This window comes from Cibotium barometz, chromosome 3, assembly GCF_041138505.1.
Source record: "Cibotium barometz isolate CiBa-2024 chromosome 3, ASM4113850v1, whole genome shotgun sequence".
Lineage (NCBI taxonomy): Eukaryota > Viridiplantae > Streptophyta > Polypodiopsida > Cyatheales > Cibotiaceae > Cibotium > Cibotium barometz.
The window spans coordinates 63,857,393-63,875,886 of NC_141048.1; the positions used below are offsets into that span (position 1 = coordinate 63,857,393).

Below are 18,494 nucleotides of genomic sequence, written 5' to 3' on the forward strand. Positions count from 1 at the left end.
GGTGGGCGGAGGCCTCGTGAAAGAAGTGAGGGTATCAGGACTTGAACCTATGCCATTGGCTTGGCAGTCAGGCACATAACTAGCTGCAGTACGCTGGTGAAATGCAGTAAATAAAATAGAAAGGCAGCCGAGAACATCCTAGGCAAATGAAGCCAGCATTAACTAGAAAGTACAACCTAGGCAAATGAAAGCTTTCAAAGCAGGCCATTCTGGAAACACACCATAATTCCACCGGAACGCATGTTCAAGTGGCTTCATCATGTGGTACAAGCTAATTGTACAATGAAACAGTTTTTAAATTACCGTATCTAGGCATCAAATCAGTTAGCAACTTTCTAGCTTAATCATGCTTTATCCAGACAACCTAACTGACTATCAAAACATCAATCATTTGATGTCCAACAATAAAAAAGCTCTTGAGAGTTTATAAGTTTACATACAAGGCCAATCTTCAGAATGTCAATGTCAATTTTCAGACTACCAAAACCCTTCTGATCTCACAACACACCTTTGATACCCATGGTCAAGAACAACTTATTTGATGGTGACATATCTGTTAGTACCATGTTTTGCCCAGTAGTTCTTCAAATCTACAGAGGCTGTAACGTCCACCCCATCTGCTACTAGCCTTTCCAAAAGCTTCTTGAATGCACCACCACTCATCTTACGGCCCGGGACTCGCGAGTTACGCTTTGCTGGATTCATTGGAAGGGGGTACAAGGAGAGGAAGTTGGTGCAGCATGCAGATTGCCAACCCCCTTTGCCCCACCTGTAGCACTGTTGGTTGGATCCAGTACAAGAGCAGTACGGGATAGGGGTGACTGATGCATAGAATGGAACCAAAGCTCCAGCGTTGCTATTCAGACCTTCATCTTGCCTCTGCTTTTCCACTTTGGTTACCACATCCTGGTGAGATTTCTGCTTACGCTTCTTAGAAGGTGACTTGGATCCTCCCTTGGTATTCTGGCTCACCATTGCAGAAGACTTCCGTTTCTTTGGAGAGACTTTCTTCCCCTGCTGCTTCACTTGCTTCTCCGGCTGCTCCCCATCATTGCCGACCTTTGGCACACCTTGTAAGTTCGCCTCCACAACAGGCACAGGGACAGCAGCCATACTAACCATTTGCATCAGCTTTGCAGCAGTTTCAGTGTTGTCCTTACCAGCTCTCACCATTGAGAGAGCTGCCATCGCAGCATCACGCTCCATCCATGCAGAATTCCTATCAGCACAGGCAACATCTCTTTGTAGCAGAGCCGAATCACGTTCGGCATATGCAGTCTTCTTTTCTGCAATTGCCGTATCACGTTCAGCAAAAGCAGCATCCCTTTCAGCCACCACATCCATCAATTTCAATGCAGGGTGATCCCTCAGATAATCTTTCAAGTGGGAGGGATCAAAGTTAGCCCAATGATGTAGACCCATTCTTCCAGGGTCATCCATTTTGAGAATGTCAACAAGGCAACAGTCACTATGCACGGCTAGCCAAGGAATCGTGACTTCAAAGTTCACTTGTCAGATTCGCAGGCCAGTTCTCTTTAAGATCTTTAATGGATCGTACTAACCTCCAGCCTTGAAAACTTCAAAACATATACCAATGAAAGGTTCAAGTTATTTCCCAAACCTCACAAAAAAAAAGTACAATCTTGACTCCATGATAATCTACTCACAATGCTTCAAATCATCAACTGCATCATTCAACCTGTAACACACTTTCATACCAATGGAAAGTTCCAGTTATTTCTCGAACATAATAAAAGCAATTGCAATCTTCCATGAGAGTTTGCTCACAATGCTTGATATCATCAACTCCATCATGCATACCATAGACTTCACATCATCAGTACCCAAGAGTAAGTGCACGTTCGTTCATAAAGATATGTGCCCATATTAGTGGACAAATCTTCATGGATAAACCATCATACAAGAGTTTCCATCACTTCTCTTGTCATGTAGTGAGATTTGGCTAATCACCAATATTGTAAAAAGGGATTGTCATTGTGGTTCCTTATACCAGATGATAAACTGATCTACGTTGGTGATTAAGTTTAGAATATTCTAGGGGTCATGGCAAGACATACCTTTTTGACAGGCTGCCTATATGTCAAAGTAGTTTCAAACGTACGAAATGTACGAAACGGCACGAGTTTAGTACGTGGTATAGAACGTTGCCGACCGATAAAGTATGTCAAAAACGTTACGTACTTTACAATGTTAAAATCATATATATGTGTGTGTCTGTGTGTGAGAGATTGGTCAAGAAAGCTCGAAGTCTATATCTAATATCCTTTGTTAGACAAGGAGTGATGTGTCAACACATGTCACATTCTAGCATTTCAGCCTATCTAAGAATTTCAAAATTAGCACTCACAACATAAACAATGTCTAGACATACCCAAATACACCATGATTGGAATTTGACAATTCAAGCAGATGGTAGAAACAAATGATAAATCAAAATCAAATGACAATGTCACATCTGTCTGATGTCATGAGTGCAAACGGGCTATACAAAGCAATCGCCGAACATAATAAATAGAAAAAAGGACACGGGGGAAGAAACCAAAACACATGTTTTGTAAGTTTGAAACGTTTGGAAGTCCAAAAGTACTAAATAATAAAAAACGAGTTTTAAATGCAACCTTGCTATATATAGCCTTGAACATTTTCATTTGGCAAGCTTTTTACCAATACATGAATGTTCTCCATCAAGCTTCTCTTGTGGATTAAGATTGGAAAAAGTTGGTATTAGTGGAGGCCAACAAAGTCTTGGTCAAGTTGCAAATCTTGCACAAGATCTTAATTGGACTCCACATTCTTGGCCACAAGAGGCACAAGCAGAGATTGTGCACTGTACGGAAATTGATGCTGCAAATGAGCAAGGGATTTGCTCAGATGACCATGGGGCTTGAGAAGTTGCTGCAATCGGGCTCCCAGAGCTCATAGTAATGACGATGTCAGTGGTCACGAAGCTTGAGATAAAGATTCAGGTTCAAAAGACTAAAATGATGAAATGCCACAGTTTGTTGGTGATAAAAGGTCTGTTTTAGATGCAAAAGATCATGTATCCGAGAAGAAAGCTAAGGTTGCCATGCCACCAAGAGCTGGAAATCAGGAAGAGATTTCACCAACACTAACAACTAGGCAACAACAAGGACTCATCAAGACTGGCCCCAGCAAGCTCATAAAAGATTCGTCAATGACGAAGGTTTTCATTTCCAGAATATCTCTTGATTATTTCAGCCAAAACAACAGCCTTTATCAAGAGTTTATGATCATACTTGCATGGAGCGCACAATAGAGAGTTGCAAATACTGAGGATGCGCCTGTTTAAGGGGACACATTAGTCTCAGTCGGTTGTGATGGTTAAAAGCAATCTATGTTCTGAAAGTGTGCCAAGGTTCAAGAGTGGCCAAACTTTCAGACCAAACTTGGCCACTGAATAGAGCAGATTTGTGCAAAGAAGAATCAGTTAATGCATGTGCATATAGGAGGTCGCTTAAGCAGTGAATGGGTACAAAAAGCTATTCTTTTTATTCAGGTGGCAATAAAGCATGGACTGAATGTTAGAAAAGGGGGGTCCATAGAGAGAGGTAGGGGTGGAAAGAGAACAAAACTCAAAGCGGGAGAAAGAGAGTTGCAAATAATGAGGATGCATCTGTTTAAGGGGATGACATTAGTCTCAGTCGGTTGTGATTGTCAAAAGCAATCAATGTTCTGAAAGTGTGCCAAGGTTCAAGAGTGGCCAAACTTTCAGACCAAACTTGGCCACTGAATAGAGCAGATTGGTGCAAAGAAGAATCGGTTAATGCATGCACATACAGGAGGTGGGTACAATAAGCTATTCTTTTGATTTAGGTGGCAATAAAGGGACGACGGACTGCTAGAAAAGGGGGCGACATAGAGCGAGGTAGTGGCGGAGAGAGAACAAAACTCAAAGCGGTAGAAAGTGTGTTGCATGGCTCAATGACAATTAAATTGATATGATAACCTTCACCAAGGACACTGCTTTTATAGGCATGTAGCCTTATCTTTCAACCCATAGAACTCACACAAACACACTAGATAAGTGACAAATGGCTCACTTATCCTATCCACACTTGGGTTCACATACATATACACACTCATAGGGAGCGTTCACACATATAGCTCTGAAATTTAACAAACCCCCCCTCGGAGCGAAGGTGGAGATGCAGGAGAAACCTTCAATAGTCATGGTGATTTGGACTCTAGACTATACCACGTGCTCAAAGGAGACACAGTGGCACCAATACCCGAAATCTCATGTCAAGCTTGATATAAGAGCTTAACCACTCATGAAAGCCTACATCAATCCACCCAAAAACAACCCCCCCTTTCTTTAAGCAGAGGTATGGAGAGAATGGAGCCTTTTATAACAATAAGGCAAAAATAAATAAAAACACACACCAAGATTATTCAATCGGATTTTGGGGGACTTCCTGGGCAAAGAACCCACGACAAATGTCACCATTTGGCTGCCCAACCGGACTTTCCCTATTTCGTACCAAGGAACGAGAGGCCAGGGAGCTTCGGGTCACCCATATTGAGGTCAGGATTCGTGTCACATACGGGAGGCCAAGCATCATGTGGCCAAGGCGTGGAACCCAATCTCGATTCTCAAGGATCCTAGTTTAGGCTTCCCACTAAGCCAGTTTCGTGCTCGAGAAGACCTGCTATTTATAGGTTCTAGGATCAAGAGTTATCATACCTAGGCCATCCTAAACGACACTCATTCATCTAGCATTGGTTGGACTCCTTATGAGGCATCATTTGGCTGCTGTTTCTCATCGCTTCTTGCGAGAATGGTGTCACCTTCCAAAGAGGCCAACAAGACCACCAAAACTTTTTCAACGATTTTTGAGTTTGTTAAGGAGCGCCTTGTGTGCATACACCAAGCAAGCCAACAAGTCAAGACGAGATGTCAACTTCAAAGAAGGGGATTGGGTATATCTCCACATAATGAAGCAGAGATTGAAGCAAGTGGGCAAATATGCCGTCACTTCCATCAAGCTGCCGCCTGAGCCGAGTTGAAGGCTACCGCCATCTTGAGAACGCCGACGCCGCTTCATCATACTTGTGCCACCCTTGAGGAGGAAAACCTTGACCTACTATTGCATCATTTCCTCTTGTCCTACCAGCATCTATACCACGGTGTTTTGCTTATCAAGACTCCTTTCAGATTCGGGTACAGAGTTTCTTGTGGGATTTTGTGAGCATCAAGTATTTGATTTATACCTTGGTACTAGCCCGGAGTAAGACTCATGTGGACATCCTCGTAGTGAGCTCTTCATGAGAGATCTAGTGCCTCAACATCGACTCCAGCACCAACCTCGTCATCAAGGATAGCCCAGATGGCTGTATTGGATTTCGCAGTCGGGCGGTCATTACGACCAGATGGCCCAGATGGCTGTATTGGATTTCGCAGTTAGGCGGTCAATGCGCCCAGATGGCCCAGATGACTATGGAAGAATGCTCGCGCGTTCCTAGTGACCAGATGGCCTTGAGGATAGTTTGAGCGAATTCCCTTGGGAATTGGATGGCTCAACACGGTTTCGATGAAACCACACAGGACAATCCATGAACAAAAGAATCATTACTTGTGCACTCCATACTGATGTATGTTTAAATTTCTTTGACTTTGCGTGCTGTTTTTGATGTGTGGACAATGCTTGGATTTATGGCATGTGATAGTCCACTGGGCTCCAGACTACTTGGCCAGTACCTAGAATACCCGGTAGACGCGAATGATGCATACTTGTTTGTTGACTAGCTTGTGTCTAGTTTTTGCAGAAGTGGGTGCATTTATTATATCTAACACATGTGACAGGTTATGAAGAACATGTACCATCAAAAACAAGGACATCGATCAAAGAAAAGGCATAAAGATGTTGCCATATGAACAGAAGGCACCACATATATGAGGAAAGACCAGATGCACAAGAGCACCAGATGAGGCTAGTGCCATGATCATATGGAATATTTGTACCCCACAGTTGAGGACAACTGTGATATAAGAGGAAGGAAATGTAACTATTTGGCCCTCCAAACTCTTTTCACATGATGGAACTCATGCCCGGACACTTGGGCAAGTTGTTGGATACATAGGAACAGGGTTCCTAAAGCTGGCATTGGACAAAGCACCAGTCTTGGTCAAAAAGCAAGAAAAAGCAAAAACTCAAACTATGTTGACCAAAAGCAGAGGACATCATTGGAAAGAGGACATCGAACTGAATCAAAAAGCTAAAAGCAGCTCTCAAGCCAAAAAGCAAGGCCCTGACGCTATAAAAGCACAAATCAAGAACTTTGGCTATTATTAATAATATTTAAAAGAGAAAAAGCAAAAGCAAGAAGATAAAGCAAAAGCAAAGCATGGCCAAAGTAGACACCCCCATCAAGTATATAAGAAGCTTGCACCCTTTGGAGATTCATAGAAGAATTTGTGGAGAACCACCTTGGAGGATCATCTTGTGTGAGCAAGGATCTTCATCATCATCATCTACCTCTACTTCCTTGCACCACCCTGCTCAACCCCTGCAGAGCCAACTTTCGCCGAGTGCCGCCTCTGCAACGCCCATCTCTACCGGCTGAGCCGCTTGTCGCCGCCGCCCGAGAGCCGCCTCCGCAGTGCACGCTCCCGTCGGGCTTACAATATATAGTTTGCTTGTCAGCTTGATTTATATACCTAGATGAATCCAAGAACATGCCCAAATTCACCTTGTAGGAACGGGCATGTTATATACTCATAGTAGTCAACCCACAAGACTATATAACTATCAACTCCACTATGCATAGTATGGACTAGATACTATGACATCCCCACTAACATCATCAGTGCCCAATAGTGGATGTAGAACTTGTGTATCAAGATATGCTCTCACACACGCACTCCACACACACACATAAGAGCATATATTCACACAAAGCCCTTCGTACTGAGTTTCTATCAAACCTCCGAATGAAGCCTAGCACTAAGGGAAGTAGCAAATAGAAAGAATTAGTACAACAAATAATCCACCATAATCCATATGGAAAGAGTGCTGAATACAGGCACATAAAACCAAGTCCATACTTCGAGGATATAATCTATGAATCCATGAGTCCTTAGACCAAGCTATCTACTGCTCATGCTCTTGACACATGACTACTTCCATAAGCTCAATAGCAAAACTGTTGGTCAGTGTAGTCCCCGCTTCTAATCTTTTCTCTTTCTCATTGTTGGAAGAAAGTCTCTTGCTCTCGAGAAAGCCTTTGCTCTGATAAAGATGTCGCGAGTCTTAGAAGCCCGAAACAATAATAGGCCAACCTAGCGAATGAACCACAATTAATACATTAACACCGCTCTGAGCCGGAACGACCGCCCCCCGTAGGAACTTCTTTGATCACATAGAAGCTTTTACAAGATACCAAGGTGTAGGTGCATACAGCAACGGATTTTCCACAAAGCATCAGCACAAATCTTGCCCACATAACTATCCAGTGCCAAGATACTGTTAGAAGTCATCTCCTGTCTTTCTGTAGACACCAAGGCCTTTGTTGTGGGTGTGCCCGCCCTTGTAGGTGTTTTCTCATTTTTCCCCACTCTCCGTATTTTTTCCCCCATTTTTTCCATTTTTCTATGGCTTGGATGGCAATCCTGAGCTGGCAGGAGGCTCTATCTTCTGGCCGACTGTACCTGCAAGTACCTGACTTCAGTTGTGTGCTGGCCGACTCAGGACAGCTTGCCGACTGGTATATGTGGCTGGTCGTGGAGATTCAAAGCCTGTCGGCTGCCTTTGCTGCAGGCCGACTGCTGTATGGGGGTCATATAAAATGGCCCCACAGCCCTTGCCACATCTTGTATCACTTCGGGATCTTCTTTGTGTATATAGAGCAGAGTTACACGCCTCGATCTCTCTCCCTCTCTTGTGCTGTTTTTCTGCATTGCGTTTGCTCTTGTGTTCCCAGATTTGGTCATCATCTCCGCTGCGTATTCTGACATGGTATCAGAGCCCTAGGCTCGTGATAATTCTTGGGATTTGTGTGAACAAGAGGGGGACTGTTGTGTTGCTGATTGGTGGACTATTCGAGACTGTTCGGGAAGAGGAGAAGCAAGAGGACGGCGGGCTGATTTGCTGGACAGCCACTTGCAAGTGTAAGTTCTTCTTTCTTCCCGCCCACCCACCCTTTTTCAGAGTACATCCCCGCAATGGCAAATCTGTTAGAGATGGCCAAGAGGCATGTGAAGATCCCTACACTCCCCACGTTCCCGGTGGACCGTCAGTTGGACGGGAACAACTACGGCATATGGAAGGTTATGAAGAAATCTGTTTTGGAGTCTTACGACCTTGCTGATTTCATCGTTGTTGGGGTTCCACGGCCGGAAGTAGAGGAAGGGGAGTTACCGTAGATCCGAAAGGACCGGGAGGCACAGGCACAGAAGTGGGATCGTGTCAACGCCAGGGTCCGTTCGTTTATCTTCCTCAACTGCACACCGCAAGTAATCAATCATGTAAAGCATATGACGCTGGCCAGAGGTATATGGCAACATTTGGCTTCTCTTTACAACAAGGTATCGCCCATGAAGAGGATTTCCTTGGAAGTACAGATGTGGGTTATGAGCCCTGCAAAGTCGTTGACGATGCGGGAGCATATTATGGAGCAGTAAGAGGCAGTCATCTTTTGCCTTGTCTTCGACAAAGGCAGAGTACCGGGCTGCTTGTGAGGTGGTAAGGTCGCAGAGGTCGCATGGCAGGACTGGGCTTCCACTGGAGGAACCCACGATCATCCAGAGGCACTTTGTTCGTGCTGACGACATCTTGCTAGAGTTTTGTTCGACAGAGGACAGTACGATGGACCTCTTTCACGAAGTCGCTATCTCAGGATTTGCTCACGCAGCACCCCAGCTCCCTGTGGTTGGTTTCACAGCCAAGAGCTGAGAGGGGGTGTTAGAAGTCATCTCCTATCTTTCTGTAGACACCAGGGCCTTTGTTGTGGGTGTGCCCGCCCTTGTAGGTGTTTTCTCATTTTTTCCCACTCTCCGTATTTTTTTTCCCATTTTTTCCATTTTTATGTGGCTTGGATGGCAATCCTTAGCTGGTAGGAGGCTCTATCTTTTGGTCAACTGTACCTGCAAGTACCCGACTTCAGTTGTGTGTTGGCCGACTCAGGACAGCCGGCCGATTGGTATATGTGGGGCTGGTCGCGGAGATTCAGAGCCTGTCGGCTACCTTTGCTGCAGGCCGACTGCTGTATGGGGGCCATATAAAATGGCCCCACAGCCCTCGCCACATCTTGTATCACTTCGGGATGTTCTTTGTGTATATAGAGCAGAGTTACACGCCTCTCTCTCTCCCTCTTGTGCTGTTTTTCTGCATTGCGTTTGCTCGTGTTCCCAGATTTGGTCATCATCTCCACTGCGTATTCTGATAGATACAAACACAGCACCAAAAGCCAACCGAAAAAACTGTCTCAAAATAGTTCCATAATCAACTTTTAAACAATCCATCAATCAGCCCGGTACGGAGCCAAAAACAGTCCCAAATTTCGTGCCAAAACAGCCCCAAAAACTAAGCCTCAAACCAGCCCCAAACGAGCTCTCAAATCAGCCCCAAAAGCAGTCCCATATCTGCCCAAAAATGAGTCGACCAAACCTATCAGGCTCTGGGAGAAAGCGACCAACCATGTGGCTGCCCTGGAAGAAGTCAACCAGCTCTATGGGGGTTCTAGAACAAGCCGACTAACTCTATGGGAGCTCGACCAACTCTATGGGAGCTATGGAAGGAGTCGACCTGCTGAAAACAGCCCAGAAAGTGTTGTACAGCCATCGCAAGAGAGAAGAGAGAGAAAAATTGCAGACGGCCAATAGAGGAGAGAGAGAGAAGGCTCCAAAGAGATGCGCATGCCAAAAAAGAGAAGCCCAACCTCTTTTTTATGAAGTCGACTAGCTATATTTGCAGCACTTTTTCCTTTTTGCCCAAAAATATCAACTTCATGCTTTTTCTTGGCTTATACTCCAAGTTTGCGCCCAAAATATCAACTTTACGCTTTTCTTGGCTTGTACTCCAAGTTTTGCCCAAAATATCAACTTCAGTGCTTTTCCCAAGCTTGTTGGCCAAGTTTCAAGTAGGCGCCTCCTTTTGTCCACCTGTAGATGCCCTAGATGCCCAAAATAATAATGTCCAGCCCGTCTTTAATGATATGTGAACACACCGACTTATAAACATTATAAGTCACTTTGATGAATAAAATCCCATGCTACCCATGCTGTGTGGCCATCTTTCAGGCCAAACTTTGCCGATAGATGCTTCAGCTTTCTTCTGTGAAAAATTTCCGTTCACACCTTGGTGAAACACTGGTCAAGACTAGTTAAGGGACCAAATGGTGACAGAAGACCAGGCCTACGGTTTAGGGTTAGGCAAAAGCTGTTGCTATGGAGGATCAAACTCCATCGTGGGTGAGAGAGAGAGAGAGAGAGAGAGAAATTGCACGACTCAAATCAGCATAGATTAAATTGTAAAACTTGGTTCAAGTACATGCTTTTTGTAGGTTTACAACCTTATGTTTTTTGACTCACACAAACCATAAGTCGGTGACACATGTCACCTGCAGTGACATCTCGGCTTAGGTCACACACACACACACACACACACACACACTTATCTACTCATAAGAGTAGGTTCACACACATATAAGCACACTTACACAAGGGGTGTTCACACCTATACACTAAACACATTGGTGGACACAAGAGATGGACACGCACACATCTAACTCCAAATCCCAACAAACCTCCCTTCAGAGCGAACGTGGAGTGACCTGAGATAACCTTCATCATGCTCTATGATGGCCTCCAGACTACACCATGTCCAATACTAAAAATGTTCTCTATGCCAACTCATAGGCTTAAGTTTGAGCATGATTCAGAGGCTTATCCAAGCACACGAGTGCGTATAAGCATGATCAAAGGCTCCAAGTCTAAGCATGGATGCACAAAAACTCAAAGGTCGAGAGAACCAAGGCATTAACATCCTAGAAATGCCCTTCCAGACACCTGATTTATGGGAGCTCCACCCCTAGACATAGAAGTGACAAACAACGAGCCTTTTATAACATTAAGGCAGAAAAAACTCACATAGAGATTATTACATCTCGTTTTGGGAGAGACCTCGGGCAGGCAAAGATCCCATGACGCACAAATAAACAGAAAATAATAAAGGCGAGAACATACGCGGGAAAGTACAACACAAAAAATTACAAGTTATTTTTGGAAGTTTGGACGCTTTTCGGGTGTGTCCCTGAAGCGGGGTTGCTTCCAGCTACCTCCCCTTCCATGCTGTTATGGAGTCTTCAATGTGTTAACAGCAAGTCCAATTTTGGCCAATTTGTCAAAAAACCCCAAAGTTATGGGTAGTGCAAGGCTTCAATTTGTTGCTTTTCCTGATTTGATATAGATTACTGATTTTGCAAAAAGTCCCAATGAATGTTGGCACCTTTAATTAGGGATTATCACCTCATTAAAGAAAAGCCCCAATTTGGTTTTTGTATTTTTATTTCTGCAGATATAATACTGTTGCTGAAGATGTTGATGATGTTGCAGAGGGTGCAGTCAATTGGGAGCAGACAGAAGAGTTCTGAAGATAAGGCTGCTTGCCTACCAAAGCAAGAGATGTCGAACGGAGCACGATGGCACAGAGGCAAAGGGCAGCAAAGAGGATAAGGCCAGCAGCGATGACTTTAATAAGCCTTAATAACAAGGCTTAAATTTCAAAGGCTTAAGCCTTTAATCCTTAATAAGGTCATGCAAGCCAGCTATATAATTATTTTTTTAAGCGATGACGGGTTCACAAGCGGCAATGATGGCCGTGACGTCAATTGTGCAGAGGTGCAGTGAGCAAAGCTGGCAGGTATAGCATGGGCGAAGATGCATGAAGTTGGTGGAGCTACATAGGTGTGAGCTGGTGAGGTTGATGGAGAGCCTCTCCAGTAGCTAGGCAAATGGTGGGCAGTTGCAAGAGTGATGGCGGGCAGGTACTAAAATGAACAAAAGCAGCTTTGATACCAATTGAAGACCAGGCCTAGGGTTAGGCAACAGTTGTTGCTATGGAGGATGAAACTCCATCGTGAGAGAGAGAGAGAGAGAGCATGAGCGAGAGAGACACACACGCGCGCGCACACACACACACACAGAAATTGCACAACTCAAATCAGCATAGATTAAAATTGTAAAACTTGAATCCAAGTACATGTTTTTTGTAGGTTTAGAACCTTATCTTTTGACTCACACACATCACTGCTTAGGTCACACACACACACACACACTTATCTTATCTACTCATAAGAGTAGGTTCACACACATATAAGCACACTTACACATATAAGAGGTGTTCACACCTATACACTTACACATTGGTGGACTCAAGAGATGGACATGCACACATACGACTTTGAATCCCAACAAATACATCATTCGAGAAGGTTACATCAGTGTGCGGGACAAGCACGATGGGCAAGTGCAAGACCTGCTGAACTGACCCTAACCTTCTTGTGGTGGCACAATTGCTGACACGTCCATGTCCACGACATCCAAGTGCGGGATGCATGTGACACCTAGTCATAGTTACTAGTTAGGTGTTTCAAAAAACATGTTTAAAACATTTATGACGCATTTCATAAAATTTGGGAGGTTTCAAAAACGTTTCATAAAGGGGGGGCACATGTCTTTAAAAATGCCAGATATGCTACTTATATGCATGGATAAACTTGGCAACTATGGTTCAGTGTTTGTATTATACAAATCTGCCAGGTTTCAAATACGTTTTAAACAAGTGGAGTTACATGTCAACGGTCATCCTTGCTCCTGACTCATGATCGTGGCAATAAACTCATATAAAAAGAAAGGCAAAGTTCAAACACATCAAAAATATGTAGATAAATTGACAACATGCTGCAAGGGTGCTCTCAAAATAGCACTGAGAGTCTCAGTCCAATAGACTGAAGTACAAACGTCGTGAGAAAAAAGCTGTCCTAGAAATACGGAAAAAACTAATACAAAAGCTCTGAATCCTGATCTCACCATGTGTACACTTAAATAGGATGCAATGGCATGTGGGGCAAGGAACAAAGGGAATGGAGAAAACAAAGACCAGCGAAGTGGAGAAAAAGCATGCAACCAAGGCCTGCATCTAATGGCGTCCAGTTTTCAACAAATTTGGGCAGGCCAAAAAGGCCCTAACTGGCACCCAACACTGGCCCTAGACTAGGTGGCCAGGCTAGACATTAGCCATTAGGAGGAGAAACTCCCTCTAAAAAGGCATGTCCAGTTACCATTTTATTGTCCCCTCTTCCAAACTCTAAGCTTGTCATGTGCATCAGCAATGCCATGGACCTTCTCAAGGCTAGATCCAGAAGAGGCAGACAGATAAAAGACTAGGAACCAGATAGAGTCAGACTGTGGAGCACAAGATGCAGTAGTGGACAGGTTGGACTTGGAGAAGCACCAGGGAGCAGTCGGCTGAGGACAGAAGCTGTCGGCTGAACCAGGAAGAAGGCGCATGAAGTCGGCTGATTTAATAAGCATTTAATGCTTTTAGAACTGGCCGACCAGCAGTCGGCCAGTTTCCAGCAGTTCCCACATTGTCCAAGACACATATAAAAGGGGCTCAAGTGCTCATGAATTATTCATTCCACCCACTAGGGGTGTGGGTCACTTAGAGGTCCCATAGGGGACAGATTTAGGAGTTAACAACCTTTTTATGAAGGCAGCCCATGGCTGTACAGATTTGTACCTTTTTTGTACATAGTATATACTGAAATTCCAGCACCTCTCACTCTCTCTCTCTACTCTCTCTCTACCTGCGTTTTTGCATCATGGTGCGTTTTTGCATCAGAAGGTCTTCAAGAGTGTTTAGGGCTGAAAGATGACTACCCAGAGCATCCGCGTGTTACATTGGTATCAGAGCATCAGGCTCAGCAAAGCTAAACGCTGATTCAGTCCCAGATGATGGTGTACAGGTCCAAGGTACAGGAAAGTACACGGATTCGAAGCCCAAGGCGAGGAGCACAGAAGCGGGAAGAACTCCCAGGAGGTTTGTTGGTGGTGTTCCACAGTGCCAGATGGGGATGGCAGTTCCGTGAGCCAGATGGGTTCTAAGGGAACGGTCCCAAGGGAGGTTGATCCTCCAAGGGTGATGCGAGAGTGCCAGACTCAGTTCCAGGAACGAAGACCAAGACGGTGTTCAGAGCCAGGGCAGGAATGGATTGTGGACTAGAGGAAGACCAGATGCACAGATCTTCATCAGAGACAGAGTGGTTTGGAGAACAGAACGGATTTTCAAAGAAAAAGGTTTGCCAGGGATGGATGATGACAGAGGGACTTCGGGACAGGATTGGGATGATGACAGTCATCCAAGAGCAGGTTGGATTCCCGTCATCAAGTTTAGCAGAGGGGGATGTCATGTGCATCAGCAATGCCATGGACCTTCTCAAGGCTAGATCCAGAAGAGGCAGACAGATAAAAGACTAGGAACCAGATAGAGTCAGACTGTGGAGCACAAGATGCAGTAGTGGACAGGTTGGACTTGGAGAAGCACCAGGGAGCAGTCGGCTGAGGACAGAAGCTGTCGGCTGAACCAGGAAGAAGGCGCATGAAGTCGGCTGATTTAATAAGCATTTAATGCTTTTAGAACTGGCCGACCAGCAGTCGGCCAGTTTCCAGCAGTTCCCACATTGTCCAAGACACATATAAAAGGGGCTCAAGTGCTCATGAATTATTCATTCCACCCACTAGGGGTGTGGGTCACTTAGAGGTCCCATAGGGGACAGATTTAGGAGTTAACAACCTTTTTATGAAGGCAGCCCATGGCTGTACAGATTTGTACCTTTTTTGTACATAGTATATACTGAAATTCCAGCACCTCTCACTCTCTCTCTCTACTCTCTCTCTACCTGCGTTTTTGCATCATGGTGCGTTTTTGCATCAGAAGGTCTTCAAGAGTGTTTAGGGCTGAAAGATGACTACCCAGAGCATCCGCGCGTTACAAAGCTACACAGCTTACCTACATATAAAACTTCAGAAACGCCTGAACTCAGCAAACCAGGAGACTTTTTCAAATCTCCACAGTTGGAGCAGATTCCAGTATCTTACCAAAGGATTTGCTCCGCTCCCAGCTTCATTTCTAAGAGCACACAACTCTCATGGTGTCTGGCTTATTCCTTGACAGCATAGCATCTATTTCTACACCCACTGGACCCAGCGGCCAAGTTGGAAAGCTGCAAGCCATGGTCCACCTAGTGGGCACTTTGTATACACAGGTGTCGTTCAAATCCCCACCAATGCCTGAAGACACGTCTAGTAAGAAAGACCAGTAACCACACCCATGTGCATGGGCAAAGCTGTAGCTTTACCACAGTCCTAAGAGTGGTGGATTCCCTTGTTCATGTGCATAGCAAACCAACCTCATACCAAGCTCCTTTAGCTGGGTTCAGAAAAAGGCACTGAACACTTCAGTAAACTGACGCAGTGCCTTGATCCATGGAAAAGAGCTTCAGGACATCCGATGCCATTCATATGGAAGCCACCATGCTGCCTCACTGGCACCTTTTGCAGAGGATAGCTTCCAGCTTGGACGGTCCTGGAAGCCCCAGCTGACAAAACTGCTCCTACCAGGTATTGAGCCCGCACAAGCCCACTGAAGTTCAAACCAGAAGACTTACCAGCAATTTGTGAATGCAAGTAGAAAACTTCATAAATATGATTCAGTAGTCTGAACAAAGCAACAGACACTCCCTTGTCAACCCCGCTCACTCCCTCTACAGCAGGCGGTGGCCTTGTTTGGCCCAGCCTTCAGTGTGGTGGCTGAGCAAGAGTATAAAGACTTCTTGCCTTCTTGCCAGCATGGGTGAAACAGAAATATGTGCAAAATGGCAAGGACCAGCTGCTCATTTCACCTTTGACAAAAAATAATAATAATAATAACCCCGTGCCCTCTCAGCAAGGTAAAACCAGGGTCTTATGTATACCTTCTTTTCTTCTTTATTTGAGGACTTTAAAAATAATAGATTGTTTTCACTGCGTTCGGTTTGAGAGGGTTAGGGTTTGGGCTTCATTTACTCACTAAAATCCATATTTTTCCGAATATCTGAACGCAAATAATGGGGGAAAAAGAGCAGAATATTTGGCCTAATTCGATAAAAATCCATGAAATATAGAATCAAAACCAAGCAAAGCCTGCATCGCCTGAAGACAGCATGAGAAGGGGAAGGGGGGGAATGGGGGGGGGGGGTTACCTGCAGATCCGCCATAGCTACCACCTCCGTTGCTTTCCTTGGAAAATAAGCAAACACACATTTCTTCAGTAGAGCTACCTACCCCCCCAAAATTTGATGGTACTTTTCCTTTAACATACATCCATAAAATTTTCAATAATCGTAAAAGATAGCTGAAAAAGAAGGGCATGTACACACACCTTTAGGACTCCTCCCGTTAGAGAGAGAGAGAAGGGGGAGAGCTTTTGTGTGTGCGTGTGTGTGTGAGGGGCATGTGTAATGGTTCCCCCCACTTGGGATGCAATGGATTTTGGATAGGGGAAATGGACATGGTAAATGGGTGAAATTCGCAAGAAATGACTCGTTGATATTTTTTCCTTTTTTTATTCCATTATGTGTGTTAAGATTGTAAGAACTGACTCAGACTTTGTGCCTTTTGTATAGGCACAATAATTCAACGATGAGATTCTCTATATACACCCAAAGAAGATTGCCCAAATTGTGTTGCATGCCCTACTCCACAAAATTTCCACTAGTATCCATTTTGGCTTTTTTTTTTTACAAATGGTGAGCTTTTTCTCTCTCTAGATGTCAAAAGAAAAATCCCATGTCACAAACGCATCTACATACATGCCCATATATGTATTTATTATATAATGTGATAACTTGAGAATTACTAACGCATCTCAATAAATGTACATATATGCATTATTGTATAATGTGATAACTTGAGAATTACTAACGCAAGTACTAAGGTGCAAGGAATGGGGCTTGGACTCTGGATCTCTCACTTAGGAGCTTGATGTGTAAACCATGCACCTCCTCAAGGATGAGGATGATGAGTTGGAAGAACCAACATGTTGCCACTATAGCAGGTTCGAGGACCTTGGTGTAGTAGAGGTCATTAAAGCTCTTCATTAGAAGCCACATCTATGTGGTGGTGAGTAGTGTGAGTGTTTCAATATATGGGAAGTTAGAGATAGGCTCTTTTCCTTCCATGAGCAAGAGCTTGCACCAAGACTACCATCTTTTGATTGGCATGAACCTAGGGTTAAAGAGAACTTCTTTGGGTGGTGCAGCCATGTACTCTCCCCACATTTGGTGATCATTTAGGAGATAGGATGTGCAGCGCCACTCAAGTTGTGGTGGACTCCTATGTGATCTATGGTGAACTGTGTAATTCCTTGGATCGCCTCCTCTAATGTGCCGTGGGGATATTGCATAGAGCCATAAGATCATCTTGAGTGGATTGTGGAATGGGGATCGTGGCTTTTGGAGGCAAATGGTGTGGTTGCTCTTACACCATCGTGTCTTAGCATCTTGGACGCCTGTGTGACTTCCCTAAGACCAACTTACTATTTATGAAGACTCCTATAGTTGACATTTAGGGTTGTCACACAAGAGATGCTACTTCATAAGTTGGGACGAGGCTGGGTGAGACACAAGGGGTGGAAGCTCCTTGTCAATGGCATGACAAAGGATCTTTGTAATCATGTGGATAAAGTGTACTTTGCTTGCTGCATTCTTGCACGAGCATTGAGTTCAATGGTAAAGGTTTTAGCTCAATTTGCCATTTGGCATGAAAGCAGATTGGCTAGGATGGTGAGTGACATGATGTCGTGTCAATCCCAAGGCTTTAGGTGAGTGAGGAAAGTGTGCGCACAAGCCAAGGGCACCGGGCACCAATTCAAAGACTATAATGTCTTCAAAGTTGGCCTTATTAGAATTGAGATCTTCTTTGGTGGCCATGTGCCAAACCTCAACCATGGTTCCTTTCCCAACCGCTGTGGAATTTTGATGAGACAGCTGGGCGGGTTGTTTATTGGTTTTCAAGGTGTTTACTGTATTCTTGGCACCATCAATTTGTCTGCTTCTTCTTCTCAGTTTCTGCCTTTCTACTTATGTGGGCTTCTTCTTGGCTTCACCTTTGTGTATGTCTTTTTTGTTGGGAGCACGTGCTCGTAAATGGTTTGATTTTGCTAGGTTTCCATACTTCTTATTACTTGGCCATGGATGTTCACTTGTTTGTTCAATGCAACCGTTTCCTTATGCTCCTTTTTCCCTGTTGTGTACTCCTTTCAGCGCCATTGTGTATTTTCTTCATCCACGAGTAGATGGGTTGTGTTGCCGATTGTGGTTCCGACCTTCTTTCTTCTCACTTGGCTTACTTGATGGCTTCACCACTTTCTTTCTGGGTGTGTATGTGGGTTTCTTTTTGGCTTCACCTTTGTGTG

At 44.5% G+C, this 18,494-nt stretch overlaps 1 protein-coding gene across 3 annotated transcripts; it reads right to left on the minus strand.

The window, feature by feature from the left end:
* Positions 1 to 390: 390 nt before the first annotated feature.
* On the minus strand, positions 391 to 16,428 carry LOC147640384 (uncharacterized). 3 transcript variants are annotated; one of them, XM_086779971.1, is made up of 3 exons: positions 16,282 to 16,354; positions 12,535 to 12,603; positions 391 to 1,577 (listed from the first exon to the last, which is right to left on the minus strand). In XM_086779971.1, the coding sequence occupies exon 3, from the start codon at positions 1,438 to 1,440 to the stop codon at positions 535 to 537; it is 906 nt and encodes a 301-aa protein (XP_086636097.1). In that variant the 5' UTR covers positions 1,441 to 1,577; positions 12,535 to 12,603; positions 16,282 to 16,354; the 3' UTR covers positions 391 to 534. The 3 variants fall into 3 exon arrangements, with proteins under 3 accessions (XP_086636097.1, XP_086636094.1, XP_086636099.1); XM_086779968.1 differs by lacking the exon at positions 12,535 to 12,603 and having other exon boundaries at positions 16,282 to 16,428; XM_086779973.1 differs by lacking the exons at positions 12,535 to 12,603; positions 16,282 to 16,354 and adding an exon at positions 1,668 to 1,689.
* Between the last annotated feature and the right edge of the window lie 2,066 nt (positions 16,429 to 18,494).

Bases quoted from the DNA above. Each gene is read 5' to 3' on its own strand.
- LOC147640384 (XM_086779968.1), bottom strand. From the start codon at position 1,440: ATGGATGACCCTGGAAGAATGGGTCTACATCATTGGGCTAACTTTGAT.